General features: G+C 35.0%; 1 protein-coding gene across 3 annotated transcripts; it reads right to left on the reverse strand.

Annotated features, from left to right (window-relative positions):
• Positions 1–7,799: 7,799 nt before the first annotated feature.
• Positions 7,800–10,034, reverse strand: LOC116115916 (protein C2-DOMAIN ABA-RELATED 4-like). 3 transcript variants are annotated; one of them, XM_031402049.1, is made up of 3 exons: positions 9,630–9,985; positions 8,838–8,933; positions 7,800–8,246 (listed from the first exon to the last, which is right to left on the reverse strand). In XM_031402049.1, exons 1-3 carry the CDS (start codon positions 9,738–9,740, stop codon positions 7,956–7,958), a joined length of 498 nt encoding a protein of 165 aa, XP_031257909.1. In that variant the 5' UTR covers positions 9,741–9,985; the 3' UTR covers positions 7,800–7,955. The 3 variants fall into 3 exon arrangements, with proteins under 3 accessions (XP_031257909.1, XP_031257910.1, XP_031257911.1); XM_031402050.1 differs by having other exon boundaries at positions 8,838–9,007; positions 9,630–9,750; XM_031402051.1 differs by lacking the exon at positions 8,838–8,933 and having other exon boundaries at positions 9,630–10,034.
• Between the last annotated feature and the right edge of the window lie 2,731 nt (positions 10,035–12,765).

The following is a 12,765-nucleotide window of genomic DNA, read 5'->3' on the forward strand; positions in this document are numbered from 1 at the left end:
CCATTTTGATTTAAACCAGATTGGACCGTGGTTGGACCTCCGGAATAATGCCGAGTCGTGGTCCAATCGCAGCTAAACCCCGTCGGATTCTGGCATCTTTCGACGGAGAAAACACCCTTATTCGACGGACGGTATCTCCACGATCAAAACCATCCATTTTCAGTCGCCGTCGTCCAGCCTACGTCGATCGCCGTCCACCTAAAGTTCACGCGACGTTGGATTTCTTTTGTTGATTCCGGCAAGTTCCGACGACGATGGAACTCCCTAGCACCACCATCAGAGTCGCCGGCACCTACACATCAAAAGCCCCAAGATTCCATGTTCGATTGGTCGTCGATCGTCGTTGCCACCACCACTCACCAAAATCTTCGCGCGACAAGGGTGTTTTAGATAGATTTCAAACCTTAGGGGAGTATATAGGGGTGTTTTTGATGAATTTCAAACCTTCAGGGACTAAAAAAATTTTATAAATTACGGTCCAATCGATCGATCCAACCGATCAAACTGAAAACCAGACCCTTGAACGGGTCATTGTCCGGTCTGGTTTTCAGAACATATCTTTTGGGTTCTTGATTGTTCGAAACTGTTCCCAAGTTTTGTCTTTTCTCGGTTGTTTGTGACACGCGATGCTCATAATTTTATGTAAACGACTTTTTTTCACCCACGGTTTGGCCTAATGATACCTTCTCAATTAAAAAGTTCTAAAATATAGCTTTACCATCATTTTAAGATTTGTCTATTAAGTTTAATTGAAGAATGGCATAATAATAAATTCAAAAAATAGTCCTAGGTATTTATATCATTTTATCACCTATATAAAACCCTAAATCCTATCAAATAATACAGTATTGCCGCCCCATATAAAAACCCGAGTAATACTAGCCTTACAAAGAGGCATACAAAGAGTCATATAAAGAGTCAAATCCAGCCATTGAAATTCATGATTGCCTCTTTCTCTCTCTCTTTTTCTCTTCTTTCAAGAGCTGGATTTGACTCTTTGTATGACTCTTTGTATGTCTCTTTTGTAAGGCTAGTATTGCTCTAAAAACCCTAAATCCTGTCAAATTGCTACAGTGTCACCGTCGGCCTATTCAAACCGATTTCAACGGGTTTTCTCACCAAAACTAACAAAAATCTTCACTTCTTCATCCTTTTAGCCTTATCCCAGCCTAATTGTAGGTCGGAATTAAGCCATTTTCGACCCAAAAAAACCCACTCCCTCCCGTCGCGGATCTAGGCAAAATTGGCCTATTTTTGGTGTCGTCGACCTCCCTCGACTCCACCAAAATACTCCCCTCACCTCCCTCCTCAAAACCCCAACCACTCCACATTTGTTTAACCTGTCGTTTGCCAGTCATTGTGCTTGGTTTGTTTCACGGGACCCAAGTTTTTTCAATTGATCCCATCATCAGAAATCAACCCCGACACCACCAAACACACCACCGGCACTTTCTCTCCAAAACCCCCCAACAAACCCAACCCTGTTTGCCCGCCGAATGTCGTTGATCATCGGTTCCTTTCTTAGGGTTTTTTGCTTGATTGATGATTTGGTTGTAATTGTTTGGAGTTGTTTTGTTGGAAATCGACTAGTGAAGTTGGTTTAGAAGTGTTTGTGGTTGTGTGTGATTGTTTTTCCGATCGCCGAAATCAAAGGTGGTGAATGAGAAATGGACAGGTAGGAAGAGTGGCATTTAGAAACTTGACGGGTGGAAAAGTGTTATTAGACCAAATCTTGGGTGGGAAAAAGTCATTTACTCTTTTATGTATAATTGTGAGATGCTATCAGATGTCATGACACATTGCACCAGTAATTTTTGTTTTCTTTAGGATTGTTTTACTTGTTACTGCTCCGTGAAATTGTATGGTTAATGTTCTTATTGAACTATAGCTATAAATTATATTTGCCAAAAAAAAAAAAAAAAAAAACCCTAAATAAGGGTTGTTAAAACAAAAAATTGGGAGCTAAATATTATTTTTTGTGTACGAAACTTGAAAGAAAAATATTGATCTGCAGCTGTGGCCTTGCGGACCGATCCAACCTGGTATACCCCATTAGGTTAGTATTTAGGCCGACTGTAATTAGACTGGATCATTTAACGTTTGGTTAGGCCTACTCATTTTACATACTGGGTAATGACAAGGGCCAAGTAGCCCATGACTGGATAGGAATTTGATTGCCCATTTGAAGACACTCATCAAACACAAGCACCAGCGAGATTGAATTACTGTTGTCTAAAAATGGCCTTCCAAATAACTTTTAGCATGTCAGACTATCTTTACAACTACACACTTTCCAATCTCATCAATATAATGTATAATTTTAGAAGGCTCAGAAAAATAAAAACATAATAGAGTTTTAAATTAGTAAGTGCACAGTTAAAGAATGTTCGAGTCTGTTTATATTTAGATGGTCACGGGTAGGGGCGGCATTAGACTTTATGAAAAACGGATCCTCCAACACGATATAAATCATTCTATATTCTGCCAAAGTTAATGCATGAAAAATTATATTGGGAGGCTAACATAATCTTGTTCAACGTTGTATACATAGCGGTAATTGCCCATAGAACCTCGTTTAGAAAGCTTCAATTTCCATTTTTTAGAGCCATTACTTATCCATTTTTCTGTCATAGACAAGTATAACTGGAAGGAACGATAGATACCTTTAGTTCGCCTTTCAAGTAGAATTCTACTAGACAATACACCACAGTTCTGTTGCAATGCAATGTTCAAGCTAGTTTTGCGTAATCCATCACAGTTCCTCATCTCTTGATCAATTATCTTTTGTCATTGTATACATTATCATATGATTACCAGTCTTTGCATTAAGCACGCTCTGAAGAAATAAAAAAAAAGAACTGAGCATTTTATCATTTTCACATCAGGTTTGAAATAATCAAATGCCAATAATTGCGCAGCACCCCATCTTACAAATTAATATTAATGATCATGTAACCAAATCTAAACCCTTTAATTTCAAAGTGTTTAATTGATATCGAGGGCCATATATAAATCAAAGCAGGCATGGTTTGTGGAAACAACATATATCGTTATTATTTTTCATTTCATGTAATAATTCATTCTGATAAGATAAGAATTTGGTGAGCTACTGGGAATGCTTGGGTTCCCTGATTCTCATGTCTCCCAATAATTTCCATTACCCATGTGCTTGCTAGCTGCTTCCTGCTGTTTCTTCTTGCACTTTAGAATACTTTTTGGTGCTCAAATCATCACAGATTGTTCAAGAGAAACAAATTAAAAGCATCATAACTGGCACATGTTGTCTTGTTCCATTGATTAATGATTTGATTTGATGTCTTGAATGGACAAAAGACATGATTGACTGTCTATATGTTTGAGAAAAAAATTTAAAACAATGAATTTGGCAATTGCTCGTTATCTTATCTGCTAAATTGTGATATATTATGGTAACGTTGTAAGTGAAAATTTGTATTATTAGATTGTGAGTGTATAAAGAAAGAAAGAAATTTTTTTGAATAATGTATATTTATAACACTTTTTTACGTTATTTTTATTATATCATGATGTGGTATATGTCATAACCACATAAATTTTATTATAATATTAAAAATTATAAATAATTAAAAATTTATGTGGTAATGATATGTGTCACATCATGATGTAATAAATATGGTATAAATGTAATCGTTATTTAATTTTTTTTTATTTATTTATGATTAATACAAACAAGTTAGGTTTGTCAAAATTCTGAAGATGTGTAACTATACACCTACAAAATATTTTTTTTCCATTTATATCTACAATGATATAAATTATTTACAGAAATTTTTTCATGGAATGAATTTTTTATGACTAAAAAAAAGAAAAAATATAATTCATTCCTAAAGAATTTCTTAAAAAATAAAAATTTGAATGAACTCACTTTTTTCATAAGAGCTTAGCAATATTTTGTTTTTCAACAAAATACTTATTGGAAAGAGGAATATTGTAACGCCTAGAAATTTCGGAGTGAAGTATCGGAAAAGCAATTTCATCAGTTTCATATATAGTTGCAGTTATTTACAGCTTCTCGCAGCGCAATCGGTTTGGACTTATCATTTTAACATTATCCTGTATTTCGCAACACTAGCTAACTATCCTGTATTTCGCAACACTAGCTAACATTTTGGTTCTGCCCCTTCAGGCCTTAATGTCTTACTTTCCTTTTGGGTAATGTTCTGAAAACCGGACGGGACCATCCGTTCGGACCGGTTTGACCGGCAACCTGCGGCAAATCTGGTCCAGTATATATATAAAACCACTATTTTGATTTAAACTAGATTGGACCGCGGTTGGACCTCCGGAATAATGTCAAGTCGCGGTCCAATCGCAACTAAACCCCGTCGGATTCCGACATCTTTCAATGGAGAAAACACCCCTATTCGACTGACGGTATCTCCACGATCAAAACCATCCATTTTCAGTCGCCGTCGTCCAGTCTACGTCGATCGCTGTCCACCTAAAGTTCACACGACGTTGGATTTCTTTTGTTGATTCCGGGAAGTTCCGACGACGATGGAACTCCCTAGCACCACCATCAGAGTCGTCGGCACCTACACATCAAAAGCCCCAAGATTCCATGTTCGATTGGTCATCGATCGTCGTTGCCGCCACCACTCACCAGAATCTTCAAGTGACAAGGGTGTTTTAGATAGATTTCAAACCTTAGGGGAGTATATAGGGGTGTTTTTGATGAATTTCAAACCTTCAAGGGCTAAAAATAATTTTATAAATTATGGTCCAATCGATCGATCCAACCGATCAAACCGAAAAACGGACCCTTGAACGGGTCATTGTCCGATCTGGTTTTCAGAACATATCTTTTGGGTTCTTGATTGTTCAAAACTGTTCCCAAGTTTTGTCTTTTCTTAGTTGTTTGTGACACGCGATGCTCATAATTTTATGTAAACGACTTTTTTTCACCCACGGTTTGGCCTAATGATACTTTCTCAATTAAAAAGTTCTAAAATATAGCTTTACCATCATTTTAAGATTTGTCTATTAAGTTTAATTGAAGAATGGCATAATAATAAATTCAAAAAATAGTCCTGAGGTATTTATATCATTTTATCCCCTATATAAAACCCTAAATCCTATCAAATGCTACAATATTGCCACCCCATATAAAAACCTGATTAATATTAGCCTTATAAAGAGACATACAAAGAGTCATATAAAGAGTCAAATCCAGCCATTGAAATTCATGATTGCCTCTTTCTCTCTCTCTTTTTCTCTTCTTTTAAGAGCTGGATTTGACTCTTTGTATGACTCTTTGTATGCCTCTTTGTAAGGCTAGTATTACTCTAAAAACCCTAAATCCTGTCAAATTGCTACAGTGTCACCGCCAGCCTATTCAAATCGATTTCAACTGGTTTTCTCACCAAAACTAACAAAAATCTTCACTTCTTCATCCTTTTAGCCTTATACCAGCCTAATTGTCCGTCGGAATTAAGCCATTTTCGACCAAAAAAAACCCACTCCCTCTCGCCGCCGATCTAGGCAAAATTGGCCTATTTTTGGTGTCGTCGACCTCCCTCGACTCCACCAAAATACTCCCCTCACCTCCCTCCTCAAAACCCCAACCACTCCACATTTGTTTAACCTGTCGTTTGCCAGTCATTGTGCTTGGTTTGTTTCACGGGCCCCAAGTTTTTTCAATTGATCCCATCATCAGAAATCAACCCCGACACCACCAAACACACCACCGGCACTTTCTCTCCAAAACCCCCCAACAAACCCAACCCTGTTTGCCCGCCGAATGTCGTTGATCATCGGTTCCTTTCTTAGGGTTTTTTGCTTGATTGATGATTTGGTTGTAATTGTTTGGAGTTGTTTTGTTGGAAATCGACTAGTGAAGTTGGTTTAGAAGTGTTTGTGGTTGTGTGTGATTGTTTTTCCGATCGCCGAAATCAAAGGTGGTGAATGAGAAATGGACAGGTAGGAAGAGTGGCATTTAGAAACTTGACGGGTGGAAAAGTGTTATTAGACCAAATCTTGGGTGGGAAAAAGTCATTTACTCTTTTATGTATAATTGTGAGATGCTATCAGATGTCATGACACATTGCACCAGTAATTTTTGTTTTCTTTAGGATTGTTTTACTTGTTACTGCTCCGTGAAATTGTATGGTTAATGTTCTTATTGAACTATAGCTATAAATTATATTTGCCAAAAAAAAAAAAAAAAAAAACCCTAAATAAGGGTTGTTAAAACAAAAAATTGGGAGCTAAATATTATTTTTTGTGTACGAAACTTGAAAGAAAAATATTGATCTGCAGCTGTGGCCTTGCGGACCGATCCAACCTGGTATACCCCATTAGGTTAGTATTTAGGCCGACTGTAATTAGACTGGATCATTTAACGTTTGGTTAGGCCTACTCATTTTACATACTGGGTAATGACAAGGGCCAAGTAGCCCATGACTGGATAGGAATTTGATTGCCCATTTGAAGACACTCATCAAACACAAGCACCAGCGAGATTGAATTACTGTTGTCTAAAAATGGCCTTCCAAATAACTTTTAGCATGTCAGACTATCTTTACAACTACACACTTTCCAATCTCATCAATATAATGTATAATTTTAGAAGGCTCAGAAAAATAAAAACATAATAGAGTTTTAAATTAGTAAGTGCACAGTTAAAGAATGTTCGAGTCTGTTTATATTTAGATGGTCACGGGTAGGGGCGGCATTAGACTTTATGAAAAACGGATCCTCCAACACGATATAAATCATTCTATATTCTGCCAAAGTTAATGCATGAAAAATTATATTGGGAGGCTAACATAATCTTGTTCAACGTTGTATACATAGCGGTAATTGCCCATAGAACCTCGTTTAGAAAGCTTCAATTTCCATTTTTTAGAGCCATTACTTATCCATTTTTCTGTCATAGACAAGTATAACTGGAAGGAACGATAGATACCTTTAGTTCGCCTTTCAAGTAGAATTCTACTAGACAATACACCACAGTTCTGTTGCAATGCAATGTTCAAGCTAGTTTTGCGTAATCCATCACAGTTCCTCATCTCTTGATCAATTATCTTTTGTCATTGTATACATTATCATATGATTACCAGTCTTTGCATTAAGCACGCTCTGAAAGTAAAGGACATTGCAAAGTCATTGATTAATCAACAATGCTACAGACACCAGGGTTTTTACACAGAAATTTTGTACCGGCCTACGTGTCTCTTGACTTAAACCATTCAAGCATTTAACGTTATTATTTTTTTTAAAATATAAAAATTTTTAAAAAAAATCTGGAATGGACGCCCGTCCATAAGGAATGGATGGGCGTCCCTACTCTAATAGACGCCCGTCCTTAAGGAATGAATGACCGTCCATTAAGTATGGAAAAAAAAAATCTAGAATGGACGCCCGTCCATAAGGTATGGACGGACGTCCCTACTCTAATGGATGCCCGTCCATAAAGAATGAACAGCCGATCCATTAAGTATGGACGACTGTCCATATTTAATGGACGGGCGTCCATACTTAATTAACTCTTTTTTCTTTTGGCTGGGAACATGGCGCCAACTCTTTTTGACTTTTCCTTTTTCTTTTTTTTTTTTCTTTTTTCTAAAAACTAGTAAAGAATCTGGCATGCTATTTATGTACAAATTATACATCGGTTGTGCGAAAGCTCCACCTGGCAGAGAAAAGAAGCTCCACCTGTTTCGATACAATTTTTCGGTGCAATTTTTTCGGTGGATATAGCATTTTTCTTGATCAATAATAAGAAAGCCTTTTATTTATCAAAAGAAAGGCAAAGGAAATAAAAATAATAAAACCATGTTCCATAATGTTCAATGGATACTAGTTTCACAGATAAGATATTTGGGTTTTAGCATCTAAAAACCAGTTCGAAACTTGCATTGCTCAAAACCTTCTATATACACTAAGCTTTATATCAAACGGAGAGTTTATGTGAATTACAAACCCCTGGAACCAGGTATATCAATCCACTGCAACTGGATTTCTAGTTCGCCACGCTCAACATTTCGCAGTCTAAGAACCATGTTTTGAACAACCTTACCATCAGCCCAGACAATGCAACTCTCTTCAGCTATGCAGTTTTCCCTGCTTGGCTGAACTTTTGTGATTATGGTTCCACTTGGGAGGCCTTCCAAACGCATCCTTAGAGCTTGTAAATAGTCGGTGATGTAAAATTCTGCATCCCCCATTTTGTCATCTGGACTGAATGTGTCTCTGTCATACACTGACTGCATTTAATAATGAACGAGAACAGTGGTTCAACAATTCAGAAGAATAAATTTTAGAAATGTTCTCAGAGGTGTCTTCATAAAGTTAACTACATTTTGTTCTCGTATGAGAAAAATGAAATTCACAAATTAAGCAAAAAGAAACATTAACTGGGTCGAATGGTCTCCTTAACATATGCAATATATTAAGTTTTCATCACTCACATCTTTTAATGGGACTCCACAGCAAAATCTATATTGCCAAGAATTTAGGCCAAACCTTGAATCAGCTTAAAAGTGTTCAAAATTTGAATGCAATCTTCCACTAGCAAAATTTGATAATGCGTATTAAGTAGCTTGATTCCAAGATCCTGGGCTACATTTTCTTGTATTATTAATGCATGATTTAAAGTATGATTTACTTATTATTCCTATCTCATTGGTGAACAGCAGGAATATACTAGAAACCCCATCAACTTCTCAACAATGACTATAAATTTCCATCAAGCCAAGAGAAGCAGAGAACCATGGTTGAAAAGCAATAAACCACATCATAATTTCATTTCTTTTCTGTTATTATAACAATATTCGAGTGGGAATTCCAATACTTACAAGCTGGATTGGGAGATGAGGGTCTGCAATAGATAGGGTCAAATCTTCATCCCACTCAGGATTGACATTCTGCTTCACAACACGGGTCTTCAACTTCTGTATCGGACAATTTTGAAACATTCAGTTGAAATAAGTAACGTGGAGGTTTCCTTTTTTCACTTGTTTTCTTCCTTTATCTTTTTTACTTTAACATTCAGTAAAATGTGTTAATGCTACATAGCGTTTATCATCATGTGGTCCACAGTTAATCAATTAAAAAAACAAAAAAAGTCAAAATACTAGTTGATAAGCTGACAGACAACCCCACAAAGTTAATACTTAAATCCAAGAAAAAAATTATTTCTACAAGTTTGTTATAGATATGATGCTATTTTCTGGGTATTTCTTGGATAGCTAGCATAGCTCTGAAAACACAAAATTTAAGCAAAAAGTTATCATCTTGGGGGAAAAAAAAGACTTCGGTCAACATAGTTTTGAGATAGAATTCGAGGCCAAAGAGCTCTGGAAACAGTTAATCATTTTGAAGAAGAAAAACACTAGTGATTCGTACAAATCATTATAGATGTTTCAATCTAATCATCAAAAGATACTAAACATAAGATGATTTTCATATTAAAGAATGAGCTCTTTCGGATTATCATTTACAAATACAACACAAAAGTCAATAAAGAGAGCAGTAAGCAACTGAACACCATCAAACTATAAAATCCATCAAAGATCAACATACCCAGAAACCAAACTGCAACAAGAATCAACAAAACATATCAAAAAACACAAGAAACAAGAAATTACCTGTCTTCCCATTCTGATAATAACATAAGGATCACTGCTCCTGACATCTCTGATCGCAAGATTCACCCCTTTGGTCACATGAATTCTGAGCAAGCCCATCAAATTCTCCATTGGAAATAAGCTTTCAAAGGTGAGAAAATCTAGTTTTGATGGAGTTCGTAAGACTTTAAGTTGTCAAGTGGGTAATGAATAATAAAAATGTCTTTCTGATGACCAGGCCAATACAATTGTCCTATTTATATACACCCAAAAGACAAAAGTCTACAACAAGGAAAAAAATATATTAAATTGAAAATTGAAAATGTATTTATTTATCAAAATTCCCTTTTTCTGTAAAACGCTAAATGTGAATTAGGACATTGAGCAGGCGACTGGGTAATGTATGGGCAAAAGGGTGGGGATGTTTCTGCGTGGTTGAGCGGGCGGCAGCGGATTGGCTGCTTATGGTGTTCGCGAGAGCGTCAACGTTGACTAGGAGAAGACTTCAACAGCAACAGCTGGCCGGCTCCAGAGTTTGGAAGTAAATACTTGACTTGCCTTTTGAAGGTTCAACCGCGCAAACCGGCAACGTAATTTGATTGATGGGTCAAATTTTAATTTTTTTATCAACTCAATGAGGCAATGAGTTATTACCCTATCCATTTAGAAACCCATCTAACAGTATTTTTTGCTTCTTTTAAAAACAATCAATAATCGTTGCTCATGAATGTTTCCTAATGTCTTGGCCAATTATTAGAAAGGTTAATGAAATTGAGTAAAATCTTAAATTTCAAGCACAATATCCAAAGATTTTAGCTACCTAATCCCTAACAGAAATTGATTCCTTTAAACTAACAATCATTAATCAAATCATAACTCTAAAATAACATTTTTTCCGTAAAAACTACTAAATTAAGACTACTTTTATGTATACAAGTAAATATCTCGTTCTTTCTATACATGGGTTCACATCTATTAGAATAAGGGGGCCTATCCTATTGCAAGATCTGAAATATTAGATCCAAACTCCAGAGGGTAAATGCCATTATCTCATACTTTGAATTGAATGATTTTGGGTAGGTATGACCAATTTATCCAACCTAAAACCCACCATATTAAATATTAGATAGTGATATTATTTACACAAAATTCTTAATATTAGCTGTCCCCTGAGCCTGACTGGAAGGAAAAGAAAGCTTAAAAATGGTAAAGAGTTTGTCTGAATTAGTTTATAACCTTTCAGTTTAACATACACGTAACACTGAAAATATAAAATTTGTTTTGGATAAACAAAAATTGTTAATTTTTGCACTTAGGAAGACAATTGGCCAAGACCCACAAACTCCGTGCATGATTTCCTTATTCACTATGCAAACTCTCTTCAAGGTCGGTATGATCTGAAATTTCAACTCAGGAAAGTATAAAAGATTTAAATAACAGGAAGAATGGAAGATGATGAAGTAATATAAAGCGACATTTCCTTAAATATGTTAAATAACAGAAAGAATCCCTTTGATTATTTTATGAATTGACTTTAATTATTTTTAATTGTGAATAATGCATATATATTAAATTCATTTTAGGATCTTTTTGTCAACTACGGGGCAGATATGAGTCATGTGACAAAGAGAAACTGACTTGAGCAATTAAAATAATGAAGAATTTGGCTACCAAACATATTTTTAAAATTCAATTGAAATATCCATTCAATTAATTACTAAAAAAGCCTTTTTTTTCTTTTTTAAATTCTAACAAAATAAGAAGCACAAGATATATATCAATCCATTCATTAATAACAAGTGTAGTCTTTTTTTTGTTTTTCTTTTTGGCAATTGAGATGTTCCAGTTAGCAACACTCTTCAACTAATTTCAAAATCTATTAAACACCTTATAAGTCTAAAGGATCAAATAAATCACATTGTGATAGGTGGTTTCAAGATTTGAACTTAAAAACTCAAGAAATAAAGCAAACTTCTTTGACCGTCAGAACAACTCCTTGAAACAAGTGTCGTCTTTTAGTATAATTTATTTAATTTTTATTTAATTTTTAATTATTTAATTATTAAATATTATATCAGCTTGTATAACTAATTTGTTCATGTAATATTATTTATTAAAAAGATTAATATATGTTAGCTACAAAATGAAGAAAATGAGAACAGATAAAACGTTGATAAGTAGTTTCTTAAGGAGAATTGAAAGACTACAGTGGAAGTCAAACTTGAACAAGTTGGTTTACTATTGCTTCTCATCATGATTGGCGGCGCGCAGATGTATATTTCGCAGTCGAAATCAAAACTGTATTCTTCATTTTATTATTTTATATATTAACAATAAAATATTTCCAGGGATTAATGGTCAAATTATGAATTATTACACCAATAACACAGGGATCATACTAAAACGCTTATCCTATTAATTTTTACGATCAACTAATTGTAACTACACCATGCCTATAATCTTTGATTGTAAATAATACAAGATGCAGCTAACGTACGGTCATATCTAGACCTGGCAAAACGGTAGGGTACAAATGTGCGGGCCTAATATAGGTCAAGTTATACGGGTCCAAAATATTGAGCCCGCACTTACCCTATATGGGTAGGGGTGGCCCTGCCCGTTTTTTCTCTCTCCAGGTTTTAATTTTTTGCATCCCAACATTTTTCAATTATGACAGTTACACCCCCAAAATTCATGCAATTTTAATTTTTTATTATTACACCCCCACAATCAACTACTCTAAATTTAATTCAATTCACATAAACAAATACTAACCAAACTAAACAAATACATATTAGTCTAATATCCATAAACAAACACAATAAGTTAATAACATAAATACAAAATTATAAATACCAACCAAAATAAACAAATATATAATCACTAATACACATAAACAAACACATTTAGTCAATAACATAAAATGCAAAATTACAAATACATTAAGATAAATTTAACTTGACTTGATATTGTTCAACAAAAAAAATTCTTAGCCAGCAAATGTTCATCCCACAATGGGGGTGGTAGAATCTCTTGATTCTGCAATCCCCATATTACTTAATGGCACATCAAGATCATCATCTGAATTAGCATTCACATCATCTTCTACAAAACAATATGTATTATGTAAATGATTGAATCTATCAACAAGAACATA

Source organism: Pistacia vera, unplaced genomic scaffold (genome assembly GCF_008641045.1).
Source record: "Pistacia vera cultivar Batoury unplaced genomic scaffold, PisVer_v2 Contig757, whole genome shotgun sequence".
Classification (NCBI taxonomy): Eukaryota; Viridiplantae; Streptophyta; class Magnoliopsida; order Sapindales; family Anacardiaceae; genus Pistacia; species Pistacia vera.